The sequence below is a fragment of the Cucurbita maxima genome, unplaced genomic scaffold (assembly GCF_002738345.1).
Source record: "Cucurbita maxima cultivar Rimu unplaced genomic scaffold, Cmax_1.0 Cma_Scf00007, whole genome shotgun sequence".
In the NCBI taxonomy this organism is placed as follows: Eukaryota; Viridiplantae; Streptophyta; class Magnoliopsida; order Cucurbitales; family Cucurbitaceae; genus Cucurbita; species Cucurbita maxima.
In genome coordinates, this window is record NW_019272023.1 from 612,998 (window position 1) to 633,253 (window position 20,256).

At 36.3% G+C, this 20,256-nt stretch overlaps 5 protein-coding genes across 11 annotated transcripts; 2 read left to right on the top strand and 3 right to left on the bottom strand.

Moving 5' to 3' along the window:
- Positions 1-240: 240 nt before the first annotated feature.
- Positions 241-5,116, bottom strand: LOC111482093 (transcription factor MYB3R-3-like). 4 transcript variants are annotated; one of them, XM_023127743.1, is made up of 10 exons: positions 4,961-5,116; positions 4,709-4,716; positions 4,421-4,599; positions 4,180-4,231; positions 3,892-3,949; positions 3,218-3,312; positions 3,028-3,131; positions 2,599-2,727; positions 1,068-2,166; positions 241-579 (listed from the first exon to the last, which is right to left on the bottom strand). In XM_023127743.1, the coding sequence occupies exons 3-9, from the start codon at positions 4,564-4,566 to the stop codon at positions 1,110-1,112; spliced, it is 1,641 nt and encodes a 546-aa protein (XP_022983511.1). In that variant the 5' UTR covers positions 4,567-4,599; positions 4,709-4,716; positions 4,961-5,116; the 3' UTR covers positions 241-579; positions 1,068-1,109. The 4 variants fall into 4 exon arrangements, with proteins under 4 accessions (XP_022983511.1, XP_022983512.1, XP_022983510.1 ...); XM_023127744.1 differs by lacking the exon at positions 4,709-4,716 and having other exon boundaries at positions 4,421-4,566; XM_023127742.1 differs by lacking the exon at positions 4,709-4,716 and having other exon boundaries at positions 4,421-4,572.
- A 1,217-nt stretch (positions 5,117-6,333) lies between these two features.
- On the bottom strand, positions 6,334-8,472 carry LOC111482033 (mitochondrial import inner membrane translocase subunit Tim9). Its single transcript, XM_023127659.1, has 2 exons — positions 8,286-8,472; positions 6,334-6,748 (listed from the first exon to the last, which is right to left on the bottom strand). Exons 1-2 carry the CDS (start codon positions 8,378-8,380, stop codon positions 6,562-6,564), a joined length of 282 nt encoding a protein of 93 aa, XP_022983427.1. The 5' UTR covers positions 8,381-8,472; the 3' UTR covers positions 6,334-6,561.
- A 292-nt stretch (positions 8,473-8,764) lies between these two features.
- Positions 8,765-12,578, top strand: LOC111482032 (kinesin-like protein KIN-10B). Of its 3 annotated transcripts, none has more exons than XM_023127657.1 (12): positions 8,765-9,220; positions 9,317-9,485; positions 9,658-10,051; positions 10,174-10,379; positions 10,457-10,770; positions 10,852-10,925; positions 11,007-11,206; positions 11,306-11,352; positions 11,488-11,509; positions 11,592-11,654; positions 12,063-12,101; positions 12,202-12,578. In XM_023127657.1, exons 1-12 carry the CDS (start codon positions 9,015-9,017, stop codon positions 12,298-12,300), a joined length of 1,833 nt encoding a protein of 610 aa, XP_022983425.1. In that variant the 5' UTR covers positions 8,765-9,014; the 3' UTR covers positions 12,301-12,578. The 3 variants fall into 3 exon arrangements, with proteins under 3 accessions (XP_022983425.1, XP_022983424.1, XP_022983426.1); XM_023127656.1 differs by having other exon boundaries at positions 8,766-9,220; positions 11,004-11,206; XM_023127658.1 differs by having other exon boundaries at positions 8,766-9,220; positions 10,852-10,919.
- Positions 12,579-13,582: 1,004 nt separating this feature from the next.
- On the bottom strand, positions 13,583-14,540 carry LOC111482153 (metallothionein-like protein type 2 B). Its single transcript, XM_023127828.1, has 3 exons — positions 14,377-14,540; positions 13,981-14,064; positions 13,583-13,902 (listed from the first exon to the last, which is right to left on the bottom strand). Exons 1-3 carry the CDS (start codon positions 14,439-14,441, stop codon positions 13,818-13,820), a joined length of 234 nt encoding a protein of 77 aa, XP_022983596.1. The 5' UTR covers positions 14,442-14,540; the 3' UTR covers positions 13,583-13,817.
- Positions 14,541-16,360: 1,820 nt separating this feature from the next.
- Positions 16,361-19,876, top strand: LOC111482396. 2 transcript variants are annotated; one of them, XR_002718203.1, is made up of 6 exons: positions 16,361-17,081; positions 18,431-18,488; positions 18,565-18,682; positions 18,822-18,939; positions 19,291-19,502; positions 19,612-19,876. XR_002718203.1 is itself a non-coding variant. In XM_023128150.1 (5 exons), exons 1-5 carry the CDS (start codon positions 16,539-16,541, stop codon positions 19,342-19,344), a joined length of 891 nt encoding a protein of 296 aa, XP_022983918.1. In that variant the 5' UTR covers positions 16,361-16,538; the 3' UTR covers positions 19,345-19,686. The 2 variants fall into 2 exon arrangements, 1 of the variants encoding a protein (XP_022983918.1); XM_023128150.1 differs by having other exon boundaries at positions 19,291-19,686.
- Positions 19,877-20,256: the final 380 nt, after the last annotated feature.

The window sequence follows — 20,256 nt, forward strand, 5'->3', positions numbered from 1 at the left end:
CTCTAATCTAAAGCAGTGTAATGGGGTTTTTAAGTCATAGGAAATTATATTTCCATCCTCATTCTAACAATAGGCTTCTACTGATCTAGCTTCGTACATAATAATCATGATGTTTTTTACGTCGTCATTAGACTCTTAACATGATAGCGATACCTCTAAGATAATCAAATCCAAACTTAACATGATAGCAATACCTCTATAAATAAGATAATCAGATCCAAACATACAGCACTGCAGAACTGTAGAATTTGGTTCTTCATTGAAATGTGAATTTTTACAGTTAGAAAAATCAAATTTTATTTCGTAAGTATCAGAATCCTAACCATTCAAATCTTGCCTAGTGTACAATGAAACATGTTTTCGTGAACACTAAAATAGAAAACCGTTAGGCCTATCTGCAACTGTAAAACAAATAAATTCAAAATAATATGTACGAAGGAACTAAAGCGAATCATCTTTTTTCAAGACCAATTGCAGCTTCAAGAAACAGTGAAACAGCATTTTGGCGATATTGACTTGCCGGAACTTTTGACGGACCAGCCCTTTTTTATGCGCTGCTTTACCCTGAACTCCGTTGCTCTGTCAAAGATGGAACCGTGTCAGTAAATTTACAGAAAGTATCTCTAATAGTATACTCATGCTTATTTACAATGTAGTAGTTGCACATTTTGAAGAATGGGGCCAACCTAACAGTGTTATAAAAAAGCAGATCGAGTGTTTAAAGATCCTTAAAATTCAGGTGAAAAACTAATTCTGGTTAAGTATCTCGATCCAAACCAGTACTATACTGTGGTGTCAAATAACTTAGATAATGCATAGAAAGAGTAGGATTGAACTTGATAATAATAGTAGGATCCAAAAGTTATCAAAACCCCACCCAAGATCTTTCCTTACTCTGAAGGTTGATGCACACAAAAAGAGATTCGCAAAGCAGATTAATAACTTATCAAGGATATCCCTAATTAAATCAACAAAAAAGAACGAGATGACATTATTAATATCCGTGTTACAAGTTTCAAAAGAAAATGAGCATATTACTAACAGATGAAAGAGGCTCAATAACTTACAGTTCAGAATTTGCCATCTTATTGTGTATGCTAAAGAATCCTTTATCTGGAAGAGATTCCATTTGATTCTACTGACTGGACAGCATGGTTGTTCTTCTCCTTGTCAAATGCGAACTCAAGTTGCTTTTCCACAGATTTTAAGATGGCCGTTCGCTTGGATGTTAACCGGTATGGAGGAGATGCATTGAAAGCCTTACTGCTTGACCTGCTGGGGCCATGATCATTACTAGGAGTCTCGCATAAGCTTCCAATTGGTGAACCCATCATGCTGTCACCATTATTAAGTGTTTCTTCTTGACCAGATTCTCGGGAGATGACTGTTTCTGTCTCCCCATCCTGCGTCTGTTTAGGAGGGAGACAAGTTTGAGTTTCTGTCTTTCTCTTCCGTAATATTGAAGGAGTTGTGGGGAAACTTCGAGCCGCAATTCTCAATATTGACTCTGGGCTGTGTATACTCAAGTCTCTAGTCTTCACACAAGGAGGAGTGAAGATACCGATAGGCGAACTGATTGAACTATTATTTGTCTCATACACGTACATGCTTAAAAATTCAGAATCTACTGGAATACAACTTTCTAGTTGGGGTGGCTCATAGTACAGTGAACCATACTTCGGAGATTCAAATCTTGAAGGTGTTTGTGTAATTTTATCTTCATCTAATTTGCTAATCTCCTTCCCCAGTTCACCAGGAGTCGTAGTGCCATTCTTTCGTGCTGACCCAGATATTCTGCATCTCGGATCCGTGATATTTGAAGATCCTGGCCAGCAATTGGCGTGTCTGGAATCAGCAGACTCATTCAAAACCCCACTTGTTGAAGCAACCATATCTTCATCAGGAGGCGTTGACGACTCTACCTGGTCCTTACTGCTTTCCTCCAATTTGTACATGTCGGTGTTACCCGACGATGTTTGGGCAGTTGAGTCTGATCCTTTACTTGAGTAAAGAGGAAGGTTTTTAGTAGGTGGAGTCCTAGTAGTATCTCTAGCACCATTCTGGGAACTATTTTTGGCAACTGGTGGAAGCTTCCCAGTCGCCAAATAGAAATCTAGCTTTTTCTTCAAGGAACTATTCCAATGATTTTTTATTGCATTGTCAGTCCTGAATATAGAAGGAATACGCCATATCATTTTAACCAAGTCAAGCAGACAAAAATTCCAAAGCAAAGACATTTCTTTTCCAATGCGTGATAAATAATACTCTTTTTCGTGTTTGTTATGTCCTAGTTTATATAACACATATTTCCACATTTTTCTACCATTCATTCAGCATAATAATAAAATCTTAAAATAAGAGATGACATAACCAATCAAGGGTTACTTCTAAATGACTATTGAGAAGAATGTAAAGATCATATCAGTGATACTTTATAAATTAATTAGAAATTAGACGGGACTGGACAGGCAGCTGAACACATGGTCTACACGTACTCGTTCGACCTATCTATGTACATTTATATCTCTGTTGATCTCTTTTTCCCTTCTTTTTTATTTTCATTGAGGTATGAAAGTTTACGGAAACAAGAATGAGTACCTTCCAGGTAAAACCCTGGCTATTTCAGCCCATTTGTTCCCATGTAACCGATGTGCATTCATCAGGGCCAATTCTTCTTCTAATGTCCAAGCATCCTTCTTTATATCTGGATTCAAATGATTGTGCCACCTAAAAATAATAGAATATTACTTTACAACAGATACAAAAACTCACGTCCCTTCAATATTCAGAAAGAGCAAAACATGAAGACAGAAAATGCTAAAGGTTCGGAAATCATGACTCGGTAAGTAACTCTTATTGTCTTTAGGTAAGAAAAAAAGGAAACACACAATCATTCAACAGGGCAATCGACCAAGCATTAAGGGAAAAAAAGCATAGTAAACTTCCCAGAAACACGCAGATTACATTTAGAATTTTAAAATCAAGACTCCAGCTCACAGCTAATCACAATAATTTCACAGGAGATACCTCTCTCGGCATTGTTTCCCTATGCGACCTGGCAAAGATTTCGCTATCAAAGACCATTTTGTAGGCCCATACTTCGATACCAGTTCAATAATTTTATCGTCTTCCTATAAGAAAGAAAAACAAAATGATAAATTTTCACTATACGTGCAAGAGAAGAAAGCCTCCAAGGAAAAAGACGACGAGTAACAACCTCCTGAGTCCATGGTCCTTTGACAAGATCTGGATTGAGAACCTTCTGCCATCTGTGCAGACACTGAACTTCTGATCTATCATGGAAGTACTCAGCTGCACACAAATTTTATTTGATAAGGCTAATCAACCTAACAGATTTGCATATAAAAACTTTACCATTTTGATAATTGATACATTTAAAGTTATGGTCAGGGTGTTGAAATAAGTGATGGTAATTACTAATCAGGCAACCCACTCATCATAGGTAAAATTTATAATGATACTAAAAAATGACTGTGAAAGTTGAATTAGCAATATATGCATACAAAGTAATTATCAGCCCAATTGGGCCAAGTAACCATGTTTTCCCATAACTTTCAGCTGTAGCTTATAAAATTCAAACACGCAAGATGTAAGAAGAGTACAATTGCATACTAATACTAACGAGATCATCATCCAAGGTATAAAGCTTAGAATGCCTTCCCTATGGCCACAAATTTAAAAACGGTCAAAATATTTAACATAATTTTTTTATTAGTTAAGTGAACGTGTAAAATGCTTCAAGACTATCTTAACAGTAGAACACATTCAATTCGTCAGATAAAATAAAGAAATCAACTAAAACCAAAGGTTAAAATTCTAAAATCATTTAAAAAAAAAAAGAGTTCTATAGCAACAAAAATAGAGAGAAACCTATTTTCTTCCAATTCTTCCCCTTAAAAGCTGCAACGGCATTTCTCAACGTTTCATCCTGAAGAAAAAAAAAATCATCATTTCAAGTCAAGAAACGTGCTCCCTATTATATGAGTGATCTTATCAGTCAGAATTTTGGAAATTGAATCTTCTTTATCCATTGAAAAATATAGTTTTTCTAGGCCTGGCAGGCGTCTGAAAAACATGGTATATGTCAATGACCATCATAATTAAGAAGTAAGAACTATGCAACACGAGCAACTAAAAGAGGGGGCGATCAATGCTTACCTCTTGAGGAGTCCAACCACCCTTAGCTCGACGAATAGGGCCACTGGTTCTCCTGCCAAGTCAAATTACACATTAAGCATAAACGTCTGAGTTCTTTGAACTGGTCATAAGCAGGGTAGAGTCATTGCATTTTTCAATTACTTTGGCAGCCAATAATATCATACACCTAGCTGCCTTATTAATAGAGTGTGCAAGAAACAATGACAAAATCTTAGCGAGAGCTACAACTTTGTGAAATTACCGATGGGAAGGAGATGTTGGTGCTGGACTACACATCCCAGGAGACTTGGCAGCTGCGCAGCCACTACCTTCAGAGACAGAGGAACTCGTAGCAGCCGTAGATTGTTTATTTTCGAGACAAAACTCTTCTTGTTTCGCCTCTTCCATCTACTCCTAGAACCATCTCCAAAATTCAAAATCCTAATAACAGAATAAATTTCACCTCAAATTGTAACCGAAAATCCAAACAGAAAACCACCGAAGAACCAATTCAAAAACCCCAACTCGTGTCAAGTTCTCGAAAACCCACCACCTAAACTGGAAAACGAAAAGCAACGAAAGAACTCAGATCTTAATCCCCGCAATCAGATCGAAAACGCAGAGGAGAATCACTGTAGGGTTTTAGAGACGAAAAGGGGGAAAACTCAAACAATCTTGCCCCAATCAGAGCAAGGTTGAGACGAATACGAAAACAACACATGATCAAACAGTCGACAAGATTGAAGGAAAATCAAGTGAATTAGAAAACAAATTCCAAACATCTGAGAGGATAGAAAGATACCTCTGCTGGAAAAGAAGTGGCGGGAATCGAAGTGGAGCTGAAGGAAGCGATGAAATTAGTTCGACAACGAAGGAACCGTTCCCTCAGAAACAAAGAGTTTCCTTTTGGTTTCGAAAATCTTCGCCCGTTGAAACAAAAGTAGAGGCCAAACAGTGTGAGAAAAAAAAATTATATATATATATATAATATAATATAAAATAAAATTATAAAATTATAAAAATCCCAATATTTGCAATATTTATACATAACGAATATATCCATATCACCACCGACGTCTCCGTTAATTACCGTTATAGAAGGATACAGATTTTCTGATTTTTTTTTAAATAAAATAAAGTAGAAGTGAAACCCTATAGGCTAACGGTCAATTAACGATTATAGTGCGAAGGCGTTAGAACAGACAGCCCCTAACATTTTTTGGGATCGAATTCGAGGGCAATTCTGGACCGTCTGATTCGGAATAAATGACCAGGATTTGAGCGGATTCTTGTGAAGAGATATCGGGCGTTAAAAAATATTAAAATTAATCTTATAGAAACTAGAAAATTGATTTTCTTAAAAAAAAAAAAAAAAAACAATAAAAGCATTAATACGTTACATTGTTTTTTTTTTCTCACATTGCTCAAACAAGTAGTGTTTACTTCGGTCAATATTTGCCTAAATCCGATGATATTTATATAATAAAAAAATTATATACCATACATTTTTCTTATTCAAGCTTAGGAGTGATCGTTAGAAACTATAATGAGTCAATTTTTTGTGACATGAAAAGTTAGAAACTATAATAAGTCAATTTTTTGTGACATGAAAAGTGCATAAACTAATGCATGATATATAAGAGTTAAATTTATCGATTCAATTGTAGTGTTAGTGTCACAATCTGCAATGGGTCTTACTTTTTCAACCGTGCAACATTGTGATCTCGCTCACGACCAGCTTTGATTGTAAAAGTACGACCGTAACAGCTAGCACTAACATGGGTTAGTGGGTTTAGGCATCTTTCACCCCTTAGCAAGAATTTCAAGTACTTGGCTTAATAAGCAAATTAAAAAATAAATAACTAAAGTGGCTACAGCATCTCTATCTCCCTTAAAAAAATCCTAGCATCTAACCTTTACTCAAGCAGATGGAATAATCTCAAAAAACAAAGGAAAAAATAAAACATTGGCTTACCCAAGCATGAGATGCTTAGATTAGATGAAGAATGAAGTGCGTTCATCAGAAGGCTCTACCAAACAAACCCAACCAATCGCAGTTCATCTAACTGTTGAAGATTTGATCTCCAATCATTTTTCTATCAAATTGGTTATGAAGTTGAAGAAAAGGCCATATTACCAGCAATAAGCAAAAAACTAAGTTAAACCATCCTAATGGATATCAAATCTCAAACATTTATTGAAAGTCTGCTACTAAAACTTTTAATATATAAGTCAAATCAAATCACCACTTAATCCCAGTTGCACCATATATGGAAGCCTGTGCTATAAATTCAGAGGTGAAAGCACTGAAGGTTTCAAGAATATGGAAGAAACATACTATAATTCCAGAGGTGAAAGAACTGAAGGTCTCGAGAATATGTCTGGGTGTCCTCTGATGCGACATTAATCTGAGGTAGCGGCTCCTTGGTTGAGCTCAGCAAATCTCATTCCAACGCGCATTGAGTGCTTCAAGAACTTCTCGGCACACCTACGTACACATGTTTCCTCTTGCTTCGTTAGGGATTTTCGCTGAAAGTTGTCTATGCAATCCGCAAAGCATCTCTCGACCAATGAGTTGTACATTCTCAGACTGCAATTTATTAGAAGGCAAACAGTTATCACTCTGAATGTGTTATGATATTATTGTGGTCATCATAAATTGGATGCTAACATAAATTAAAATGGAGCAAAAGAGCAGCAGTACTGTACTGTAGTCTTGTGCAGTCTTCTTTTCAATATAAATTATATGGCATCTTACTTCAGCTTCCAAAGATATATTAATCCAAGATCAAATCAATATCACTCCCTAGAACTCCATCAGTTCCCTTTTTTGGAGTATATTCAGAAGGAAATCGTAGTTCAGATGAGATTTCAGAATATTGAAACTAGTCACACAAAAAAAGGAAAAGCCCTGAATCTCTGTTGGTTAATTTGGGGTACTAGGAGGTACGAACTTTGAGCTCCTGTGGCCACTGGCCAGGGTGCATGGTCGCTGGATAGAATAACTGTGAAATCCTACCTCGGTTGGAGAGGGGAAAGGGTGACAGCGAGGACGCTAAGCTCCGAAGGGGGTGAATTGTGAGATCTCACATCAGTTGGAGAGGGGAACGAAGCATTCTTTATAAGGGTGTAAAAATCTCTCTCTAGCAGATGCGTTTTAAAACCGTAAGGCTGACGACGATACATAACGGGCCAAAGCGGACAATATCTGTTTAGCTGTAGGCTTGGGCTGTTACACTAATGGCGCAGGAGTCAATACCAAGATTATTTAGAAAGTAAATAAATAAGTGAAACTATCATAAGGTGAACTTTTCAAATATACATACATATATATATATATATACATCTCACCCTACCTTGTGTTCACCTTAACTATTCTCAAAGGCTGATTTTCTCCCCCAAACACATTTGGTTGTCTCATTTGTTTGCCAGGACAATTGAACGGATATTAAATTCCTAGGAGATCAACATGATTTGGGCTCATTCTTGGTAAGTGATTTACCATTTACATTTACTCTTATTGACCCCTAAATCAATCCAGGTGAATCTCTAAAAGGTGGTCTCAAAACCTCAGAAAAAATATAATCAAATTATACAAACAAAACAGAAGCAGGATACAGTAAAACAAGCCCCCAAAATGTGGTAGAGGAAATTTAACTAGCTAGATCTTTCTCAGCGCATGTCATGCAAGTTTCAAGCTGTGGTACCGCGCTAGAAGCTCTTATTCTGGCTGCATCATAATCACAAAAACCCCAAAACCAAATTTCTATATCGCCCCCCACAAATTGACCAGTATCTAGAACACTTCCAATCCTTCATCGGCTCATTCAAAGACGTCCAAGCGCATTCCAAAAATTTCCAACAACCAAACGAAGGCAATTTGTGAAATGCGCTTGGACATTCATAAAAGTCATCAGTTGAAGAGAGACAAACAAAGCCAGATTTTCTACCATATTAATCCCAGATCATATTGCCACCCACAAAAAAAAGCAGTTGTCGGAGACAAATTCCAGATGGAGAAAGAAAGAAACAACACGTGGAGAAAGAAACAACATTCATAACAAGAGAATGATTCAATAAATTAGTTCCTCTTCAAAACTCGAAGTTTTTAGATAAATAAATAGAACCTGTCTCGAATCTGGAGCTGGTCGATCATGGTGGCCATTTTGAGCTTGTCTTCTTCAGGAAGACCCTCCAAATCAGCAAGCATGTTCTTGTCCATCTTCGATTCCAAAGAAAGCAAAGGGTTTAGGGTTCAACTTCTCTGGTTTCTTCTCCCTTCTCTGTATCGCCGCTATCAGCTCAGCTAGGTTGGAATTATAAGTTGGAGAAAGCGTAAAAATTTTATTGCTAAATGGTCCTTCAATGTTCGTATATTCTCCCATTTAAGCCCCTATATTTTTGAGTTATTCTTTTAAACTCCAAATACTATTCCGTCTAAACTTTCATTCCGTACATTTAAATAGTGTAAATCCATAGGTATGTGAAAGTAAAAAAGAAAAATGATGGATTGTTACTATATAAATTTAACCTGTGGTTAATGGATGCTTAAGATTTTTTACATTTATTATTATTTGAAGTCGAATAGTGGGCCTCATATTACTTATAACTGAGAGGCCCAATTACGGAATTTTTTTAGGCTACTGAGCCCAATAGGCCCATGAATCCTGGCCCAGGATAATTCAAACGAAGATTTGAATTTAGTTCAAATAAAGAAGAGATTCGCAAAAGAAAAAAGAAAATTTAAAACTAATAAGACTCTGCCACCAACGTCTTGATTTTCAAATTCACCTCCCTCGTCCCTCCCTTCGCTTGGAGACTCTGCCACTGCCGACGCGAACCATACTTCCAGTTCAATGGCTGCTGAAAATTTTGAACTTCTTGCACCTGCTACATCCTGTGCAATCTCCAAGGTCAGAGTCGTTGCTAGGGTTCGTCCATTTCTCTCCCAAGAAATTTCAGTCAAAAGTTCTAGGGTTCCAGTTTCATGCATTTCTGTCGTGGATCAAGGGCGTATCTCTCCCGAGGAGGTTACTGTTAATCTCAAAGATCCGGAAACCAGGTACTTTGTTTTTTATTTTTTCTCTGTATAGTGTTTTTCTGCCGTGGTAGAAGAATATTTTGGTTTGATTGATTATGGTTGGTGGATCTTCTGTAGTCGAAACGAGTGCTATCAGTTGGACTCATTTTTTGGCCAAGAAGATCACACGGTGAGGCAGATATTCGATAAAGAAGTAAATCCTTTGATTCCTGGACTCTTCCAAGGATGTAATGCTACTGTGTTTGCTTACGGGGCTACTGGCAGTGGAAAGTCCTACACTATGCAGGTTATCTTTAATTAGTGGGAGATTTGTCATCTGTTGCATTTAGCTTGAAATCAACAGAAGAATCATTAGCTTTCGTTCATAAAAGATTTAGCTTTCCTGAAATTGATATGAAATAATTCAACTACAGAAATGACTCGCACTCTGAATTGTGTCGATTTGGTTGAGGATGCAGGGTACTGAAGAAGAACCAGGTCTAATGCCACTAGCCATGTCTAGAGTTTTATCACTTTGTGAGGAAACTGGGTGTAGAGCAGAAATGTCGTACTATGAAGTCTACTTGGAAAGGTGTCATGATCTTCTGGAACCCAAAGCTAAAGAAATTGTAATTATGGATGATAAAGAAGGGCAAATTCATCTCAGAGGTTTATCTAAGGTTGCTGTAAATTCCATGTCCGAATTCCGGGAGACATTGGCTCTTGGAGTTCAAAGGCGGAAAGTTGCTGATACTGATCTTAACGATGTCTCAAGTAGAAGTCATGGGGTTCTTGTTATTACAGTTTCATCGCCCGTATGTGGTGATTCGGCGGCTTCTGTTACCGGAAAGCTCAACCTCATAGACTTGGCAGGTATGTTTCTTAAGCTTAATATAGAAACCTAGCCTTAACCATCAAATAAGATCTGTGCACTGCTCAAGAAGTTGTTCGTGTTGCTAATTTAGTTAATACTTGTGCATAACCATCCATCACAGGCAATGAAGATAACAGGAGGACTGGCAATGAAGGGATTCGCCTTCAAGAGAGCGCGAAAATCAACCAGTCGTTGTTCGCGCTTTCAAATGTGATATATGCATTAAACAAGAACCTTGCCCGAGTACCTTACAGAGAAAGCAAATTGACCCGCATACTGCAAGATTCTCTCGGTGGAACAAGCCGTGCCTTAATGATTGCTTGCCTGGTAAATTGATGCAGGTTAAACATCTTTTGTAATCTAAGAATTGCACTTGCTCAAATTTCCTTCTGATTTGATAACAGAATCCAGGAGCATATCAGGAGTCTGTCCATACAGTCAGCTTGGCAGCTAGATCGCGTCAAATTTCGAATTTTGTTGTTCCGATCCATAAACAGGGGACTCCACAAGCTAAAGTTGACATGGAATCGAAGCTGCGAGCTTGGCTTGAATCCAAAGGCAAGACCAAAAGTGCGCAAAGAATCGGAGGGATTGGTTCTCCATTTTCTAGCAAAACTCCTTGTTCTACTGCATCAAAAGTGAGAAAACCTCTCTTCAATAGTTCTGCCAAAGTTAAGAAAACGGCCAACCAGAGTGACTGTAAACGAGAAAAAGAAAGGTCTGGCAATCATTTGTTGCTTTATCAACTTTTAGTACCTTCTACTAATTCTTTTAACAATACTGGATTGATGATCTTCAGGACTGTAGCCGTAGCTTTCGGAAACTTGGTTGAAAATAAAGATATAGCTAATTCTATCGCAACCAAAGATCATGGTATTTTCTATCACAGCTGCCTCGTTCATTCTGCCACATTGTGTTTGGATATGATTGAATCTTCATGTTTATATGCAGTAGAAAAGGTGAAATTCAATAGTCCAAGAAAGGCTCTATCACCAATCCACAACACTAATGGAATCCAAAAGGCTGTGCTGGAAATCTCGTTTACAGATCAATTACCAGCAAGGACTCCAAAAACACCATTCCCAGCAAATGAGGAATTCAAATCTTTTGGGACCCCATTAGATAAGTTTGATGCCCAAGTATCAACCCTCAAGGTACTCAAAAAGCCTTTTTAAAATTTCATTATCTCTTTATGTCTCGATGCTGTTTGGATTTCAATAATTCTGGTTTTTCTTGTCATTCTAACCAATCAGAGTTGCGTTGCACAAGAATATGTGGATTTCTTGAATACAGCAAGCAGGTAGGTCCATAATCATATACAATATTTAGCATTTTGTGCACAAGAATATGTGGATTTCTTGTTCCAGTACCCAACTTTTCAATTTGAAATAGTGAAAGTTTAATCAATTATTAATTGGCTTTCTTTGTTTTGCAGAGAGGAACTAGTAGAATTGAAGGTATTTTCTAGACTTCGACCAGGAAAAACATTAACATCTTCCCTTTAAGTTTCCTCATTCTCTTTTCCCTTTCAATTCCCAGGGCATTGGAGTGAAAATGGCAGAGTACATTCTGGATCTCAGAGAAACTAGTCCATTGAAATCGGTAAGACGATAACCACGAGATATATGTTTGATGTATTTCTCTCATATGTTCAATGGTGCGTGGTGGTTTCATCCAAAATTTTCTTATAGTGGACATTCATGGTTACCAAGTCCATCTTCTCATGTCATATGCACTTGGGACCTAACCTTATCCCTTTTCTCTCCTAGTCCAATCTGTGTTCTCTAAATTCTTCATTTTGGTGTCTAAAAGTTTGCCAAGCACGAGAGACCTCTATCATTCGCAAATACAATCCAACCCCACACACACATAGTTTTGTCATTTCTGATAGTCACTCAACATGTAAAAACATCGCATGTAAACTTACAAAAACACGTCGATAAAGCAACACTATCCAACTTCTTTCCTGAATATAATGAACTTTTTCTTCCCCTTGCTGTGTTTACATAGCTTGCTGACCTGAAGAAACTAGGACTCTCATCCAAGCAGGTAATGCTTCAACAAACACAATAACTTACCAAATTTACCATTTTGGTTCACTCCTGGAAAAATCAGGCTCCCCTAAATATGGATTCTTTTTCTTCTGCAGATCCATAACTTATTCAGCAAAGCTGCAATGGGGATATTTGGTAGAATAGAAGATTTGGCTGCTGTCCCTTGCCCTGAAACTTCATTATCCAACCAATAATGAAGGTAGAAGAAGATATAGTGATGTATTGGGAAGTGTGCCATAGCAACATCCTCCAAGTTGCTGTATGTTAACATATTGTAACAGTAGAGAAGAGAACTGTCCGACTAAAGATTTTGCGTGGTCGGCGTGATGGGCTTCCTTCATGTTCTCTGTAAGCCCTATCTGTATTATTCATTAACCAAATTATCTATTTGTATTACTATGAACTTGTGGCTATTGTAATCTAAATATGATGATCCAGAGTGATGCTGATTTGTCGCTATTTTTATGGCTTATATGGAACCAGAGCAGATATTTAATTTAAACAAAATAAAGTATACCCTTTTCACGTAATAAAAGAGTGAAATTTTAAATATTTTACAATTTTTGTTGCGACTTTTCTATAGCTTGCAAAAAAAAAAAAAAAAAAAAGAATTGTTTTTTTCTCCCAAAAAATAATAAAGGTGTCCTTTGTCAAAATTAGTTTTGAGTCATCAGAAAAAGTTTTTTTTAACATTCGATGTATTTATTTAAAAATTATTGAAGATTCTTCCATTTTTCTAATGGAACAAATTCAAAATTATACAGCATTTAATGAGGTGGGGTAATAATTTGCATTATTTTGAAAATTAAATTAATTATGTAACTGTTTTGAAGGAAAGAGATGGTTGGAACATATGGGAGTAATGGATTAATGAAGTGAATTCCAGTAGAATAATTGAAATATGAGGATTAAAAAAGTATATGCACATTGAAAATTTACCTCGAAATATAGTTGCGTACCATTAAAATCATTAATGTAAAATATGATTAAAATAGTATATATATTATTATTTATTTCTATATTTCTATAATTTCCAACACTAAAAAATAAAATTTCAAAATATATATTAGCTTTAAATTTTAATTGAATTTATTGATTTCGTTTTATTTTGTTTTCTTCCTCAACGTTGAAACCACAAGTTTTTCTAAAAAGAAAAAACCACTTTAATCTTCAAAAGGCAACCGATCCTTAAGAAGAAAGGATGCGCTAACAGATCATTACAAGCAAGAGGACAAAAAAGACCAAGGAAAAGTGAATCAATTTCCAAGCTATTTGCCATTACAAGTTTGGCTATTACAGGAAAGATTAAGCAGGAACACGTAAATGGGCATTTAATTTTGGACATCGATTGAGAATGAATGTTTAACTATTCAATCGGCCCCACTGAAACCGCGAGAACTTTTGCATATCGAATATTAAAATTATGGATATTGTTTGCAATCGAGGCATGGAGATATTTATCACGTCAAGCTCTTGGACAGGATTCAAACTCTGTTCTTCAGTTTCAACCACAGATACGGATAAACACTAAACAGGCATATGGATAAACACAAGAAATCTTAAACAAACAAGATCACTGAACCATAATGAACGCGACAATTTAAGGACGCAACGAAAGAAGGAAAACGCTTGGAGATTTGATAATTATTATTACGATGCATACTATTAGTGGTCGAACACAATCTCCACTCGAGAGGATTCGAGCTGCTGCTCATTTGCAGTTGCATGGATCGCAAGTACAGTTGTCACCGCACTTGCAGCCGTTTTCGGCTCCCATCTCTGACGCCTCGAAGGACCTGATATGGAAAACGCTGGTATCGTTAATTAAAGACTAAGTTTCTCTTGAAGGATTAGGTTTAATTTCAGGAACTTACATCTTCTGAGGAGCGAGACCGACGACGAAGATCTCGATGGTAGCAGTGGTCTCTGAGAAGCTCATGTCAGGGAACATCTTGCATCTGCAGAACATAAAATCAAAAACGTCAGAATCATCGCAATTATCCTCTGAAAATGAAAATTGCAGTCCTGTTAGACGAATATCCGCCTTAATCGCGCGATCTTTCTCATCTCCAGAGCTCAATAAAAAGAACCGGCACATGATCAGATCGCCATCGAGCGAGGAACAAAGACATAGAGAAGACAAAGAAGTCGAAAGCAACATACAAGAAAACGGAAGATCAGATACTCGAGAGATAATCTTCCACAGAATCAAATCAACAAAAATAAATTTACGCGATCGAATCCTAAGGAGATAAATAGCGCTTACTCACCCTCCACAGCCATTTCCGCACTTACAGGCAGAGCCGCATCCACAGTTTCCACCACAGCACGACATTTTCGACGATGAACAACGACGAACGAAGAGGTTGGAAGGTTGTTTATGAAATTAAAATATAACCTATCGCGATTGAACGACTTGAGAGGAGTGAAGGATGAGTTACTTAAATATAGGCGGGGAAGGGGAGAGAGAATAGTATCACCGTCCACGTGTCAAAACCATCTCGTATAGTCCCAACAAAGCTGCATCCATTATCTTCCACGCATCTCTCGCGCTAATCGCCTTATGGATGTAGTTGAATGGCTTTCGTGGGGTCCGCAACAGACAATCAGGTAAATCGACGGTCCACATTTGATCTAATAAAAGATAAATAAACGGTTGGTATTAAACAATGAAGAAATTACCAAATATATTTTAAATCAGTCAAAAATGTATTTTTCTAAAACAAAACAAGCGTATTAAATGATAATTAAGGTGTGCTAATTTCAAACTTAGATACAATTAATTTTCTTAATATGCAAATCATTATTTATATTTTGAAAACATTTCTTATTAACACTTAACATTTAATATTTTTTCATGAAACCTTAATTTTAAAAAGTTACATTTTAAACATTTCAAATTCTACCAATATACATCCATTTGGTAGCATTCCTTCGTTTAGATGATGCGATAAATACATTTTTTTATTAATATATATATATATATACATATATATATTTTTTCAACAAAATAACAAAATTTCCCACATAAATATCTCTCATATTTGTTTTATTCAAAATATATTTAAGATTCTATTTCAAAATAAAATAGAAGTATACTAATTGTTCCAAAAACAAATCTCAAAATCAGACATGTACTACAAATGTGTCAGTTAATTTGTAGTACATTTGCGCATGTTAGCATAGTAAACGCAGTACACTATTCAGCAGCCTAGTAAGTGCACTACTTATTCTTAAAGTCATTTTGCAATGATTTCTTTATATTTAAAAAAATAATAACAGTAAATTGAATTACACTTTTTTTTTTTTCTTTCAAAATATTATTTTTGTCGGTCGATGAGAAGTTAAAAAGACTATTTATTTAATCTATTAGAATCCAAATGACGTAATGAGACACGTTTTTTTTAATATAGGGTATCTTTTAACTTGTTTTTATTTATTAAAATGTGACATAAAATTGTCCACGAACGTCATTTTTTCAAGAGACAATAGACTTGCACTTGAAGTGGAGCTAGTTTCAAAACTTTAATAATAACTTTTTTAGAAAAATAGTATATATATATAAATAACTACGCCTTTGTTTAGGCAAAGGATAGCACATGGGTCATTCATTGTGGGCGGGACCCACAAAATTCGACCTCATTTACCATTTTACCTTTTCCCAACGAGGGCATTTTCCACCAACCCAACATAGAAATGGGCCCACGTTGTCAATCCTAACTAATGGGCCCACTCGGAAATCTGTCCAAAATAAGCCGCGTGTCCCAAAATTTGCTGTGATGCCTACCTGTTTCTTTTCGGTCTTCAGGAATCTATTTTTCCCTTTCTACGTTATTATTGTTGATTTTAGCTTATAATTTAATTTTAATCCTTAAATATTAAAGCTCCTTTTGGGGACCGAAAATTCCTTTGTTAATCATTTAATCAGCTAAAATTTTAAAATAATGGACCAACAATATTTGTTTGGTTCTTTTTTAAAAATATTATAATATTTTACTACTATTTTATCATTTTTCATAAAAATTACGGTTTATTTATACCGTTTAGGAAATTTGACAATCACTTCCCCTTTCTGCTAACTGCTAACTATAATGGGCCATATCATTGGTATCATGGGCTTACCTTCGTCCGTATAAGGTTGGCCCAATAATATTGCAGGCCCACCACCGTGGATGGGGGCTTCCGTATCGTCTTCCCTTTCAAACGACGACGTTTTATTTGTGTCTTTCAGAATTCAAATATTCAATTCCCGCTAATTTTTTTTTTTTTTCCTCCGGGCAGTGGTCGCTTCAGATACCTCAGATGGAGCCGGAGATGGCGAATGAGCCTTCTCCGATGGCTTCAGCGTTTTGATTTCTGTAGCTTTTGTTCAATCTTTGATTAGCGAGTTTTTCATTGAAGTGGCAGTTCTGAAGTTCAGAATTTCACTACAATGGCGCCCCCAATCACGTACTCTGCAATCGACGACAAAGATTTCGATGATGCGGCTTTGTGGGCTGTAATCGACTCTGCTGCTGCTGCTGCGACTTCTTCCTCCTCCTCGTCTACATCTCGTAAATCTCTAGCACTTAATTGCGTCAATAAATCAAACCCTTCCCCGCCGCCAAAATTCCCAAAAAGCCCTAGAACTCCATTCCAGGCGCAGAAAAATTCCAGGGTTTTTGTAGAGGGTCAAGTGGTGCATGAGCCTTGGGTGTTTCAACCTCCTCGGAAAATTGCAAGGACATGTGCATCTGAAATGAGTGAGAGAAGTCCTCTAGCGGTTGTCTGTAACAATGCGCTACGGAATCCGCCCGCGCCGGTATATTTGTCTCCCGAAGCGTATTTGTCGCCGCAGATTGCTTCTAGATCTGAAGGCTCACCAGCTTTTAGTGGAAGTGGGCTGACCGAGGAAAGGGAAGTTGCAAGGCATAGCCTCTCTGGGCAGTTCCCTTCAGTGTCTCTCTTTAAGGAGTATCAAAATGCGGCAATGGCGGTATTTTCGATATCCATTAATTCCACCTTTAGTTTTCATTTTTTCATATGATACTTTCCTAAGCCCAGTTTTTTTTTTTTTTTTTTGAATGGTTGGGAGATGAGTACGCGTTGACTAATTAAAGAGATGATATCTATCTTAATTGTTATGAGATCTTTTGGAGAAACAAAATAAAAAAACAAAACTACGAGAACTTATGCTAAAAGTGATGCCCTTAATTTACCTATGTCAATAGAATCCTCAAGTATTGAACAAATGGTGTACTTTGTTTGAGAGTTCTAGATAAGGGGTTGAGTCTTGATTAAGGGTGAGCCTCAAGGGTGTAGTCAAAAGTGATTAAAGTGTAGAACAAAAGGTGTACTTTATTCGAGGAATCTAGAGAAGGAGTCGAGCCTTAACACTAAAAGTTAGAATAGCCAACCATGGATAGCCCGAACACTGTCCATTCAAAAAAAAAAAAAAAAAAAACTGGACTTAGGAAAGTATTATGATGTACTTTTGTTCAAAGTGGACAATATCTTGAACAGCTAACCATGGATAGCCCGAACACTAAAAGTTAGAAAGTTAAAAGACTAAAAGGAATCCATTGGTATGAAATTCGGGAATGTGTTTTATTTTAGAGTGTACATTGTGGGAATCCAAGAATTTATCACTGAAGAGTTAGGAATCACATCAAGTCAAGGTCATAATCTCAATTAATTTCTATTGTCGAGCAATAGTTTTTTTGCTGTAGGGTTTTCAAGGTTTAGTTAAAAGACAATAGAAAAAGTTTTTCTTTCTCACTTGTTTCGAAGATGAAGTTAAGCTTTTAAAAGTATTGCATGTTACCATGTCTCAGTTCAGATCAGGCTGTTGTGAAATATTTCGGGGCCATGAGAAGTCATTATTGGCTCGTTTTAGTGTAGGCAATGGAAAGATTTACCGTGAAGATTGAAAAAGAACCTAACTAAACCAAAGCATGGGCTTAAATTTTGGTTAAATCCAATTTAAATGTACTAAGCAAGCAAGGCAGCATGAAAATACATTTTCTTTTCATACGACTTTTAAGGTGATTACCAGAACTATTTCTAATATTTCCATTCTAATTCTCTAAAAAGCTACATATTTTGCGTCTATGAATAGTCTTCTTGCTTTTGAAACCTTGATAATCTCTACTTGTGTCATGGGATTTGAATTTTCTCTGGTTATGTCATACTGCCTTCCTAAATTTGCATTGGCTGTTATCCCATGTCTTCTGTATGTATCTATATTTTGATAGGCACTTGCCTTTCTGAAATCTCGTGAGGGGATTTATGTCTGTCTCTAAATACAATTTAAATTCTATATTCATTGAAAATCTCAACGTACAGATTTTAGAGAAATCGGACTTCACCATGATTGCTGGGAACCCTTTCATAAAAAAATCAGGTCGAGTACTGTATTCTATGTCCTTTCATTCCAACATGGAGAGATAGATGTAACTGGGGCAGTTTACTTTATACAGGATGGAGGAAAATATCATTTTATTTCAATCTCTCTTTTGAAATCAAGGACAAGACAATTGAATTTGACGATAACCGCAATGTCCAGCGTGCTGAATTTGTTGTTCGAGCATATATGCAGTATGTTTGTGGATGGGACTTAATAACTTATCCATTATACTATTCCTATTTGTTTATTGATTTCTGCTGTATTAAGCTCCTTCCACGTTATATAATCTTGAACTGAACTACACTCTTACATTAATTTTCTCAATATTAGAGGTGGTAGATTTTGTGATGGATGGGGCTCGTGTGAACGACGTGAGAAGAGATTTATAAAGCCAAATCATGATATTCCTAGCACAGCAGAAACGAGGGCAAAGAATAAGGCATGCCAAGTAAGTCATGTTGAATTGGTAACATTTTCTATTATGTAGGCTCAAATATCAATTTTTTCCTAAAGCCTAACATGTGAATTATCAATATTTGATATCTATGTAGAACGAAAGACATTGCAGGAGTTTTGAACACATCCTCTATCATATTAAATTACCATAAAACTTTTGAAAAAAACTTAAGATCTTAGATTTGAGCATATATATTCGACATTTTTGTACATATTGTCGAAAACTTTCACTTTGTATGTTGTATGGATCAGATTGGATTAGATAAAAATGCTACATGTTTCATGCTCCTTTTAAATCCATTACCCAGTAGAGTAGATGTGATTCATACTTAAACATTTCCAGGACCTGCTTGGCATTGGAGAGTATCGACCTGGTGCATCCCAGGGGCAAAAGTAAAGACTTGCCAGATTGATTCAGCCCACAAAAGTTCAAAGAATGCAAGTTGTAACCAAGGTGAGATCTCTCAAGGAACAACTGTAATGGAGAAAACACCATCTACCAAAGAGAAGTTCATCATGGATTCTTGTAATGTTGTAGGCACTTTCTTATCTTTGGTAAAACATTCATATCTTTTTATAGAAAGTGATTTAGTTGGTTGCACCTTTTCTTATGCACTGGCATTACAATATGTAATAATGTATGTTGTTGATCCCACTTCCCGAGTTTGGAGGATCGTTTGGTTGTTGCGAAGTGATGTTACTTTCTTGGATGCCTGCTATACAGCACTTTATCATTATTCCTCGGTCGGTGCAGGCCATTGGTTTAGTGATACACTTGAGTTTTTCTGTTCGTGCTCGAGCTGGATTTGTGGCCCATTGTCTGAAAAGGAAATTGGTTCTGCGGATGAAGCAATTAACTTACCATAACGTGGGACCTTCATAAATGTTTCATTATCTTGGGAGCTGAATTTTCCACATTTTTGGATGGAAATTGACCAAAAATAGTGGGAAGTCTCAATTTTCTTTCAATTTTGAAACATTATATAAATGTTTCGAGTAATATTGCGACCTTTAAAAGAATAGAATTAGTCTTGAAATAAGGGTAATAAATATTTACTTAATTGTTTGATTATTAATAACTTTGTTATGCAACCATTTATACTAAGAATAGAGACTGATATAAGGGTCAACAATAAACTAGTAACAATTTTAAGATTCACATATTAAATTATCCGTGAAAAAAAATGGAATTAATAAATTAACGTAAATAGTAATACCGATATAAGGGTGTTTTGGACATATATCCCAATCTAAAACTGGTTGTTAGAAGAGAGTTTTTTTTTTTTTTTTTTTTCCTTCTTTTTGTAAT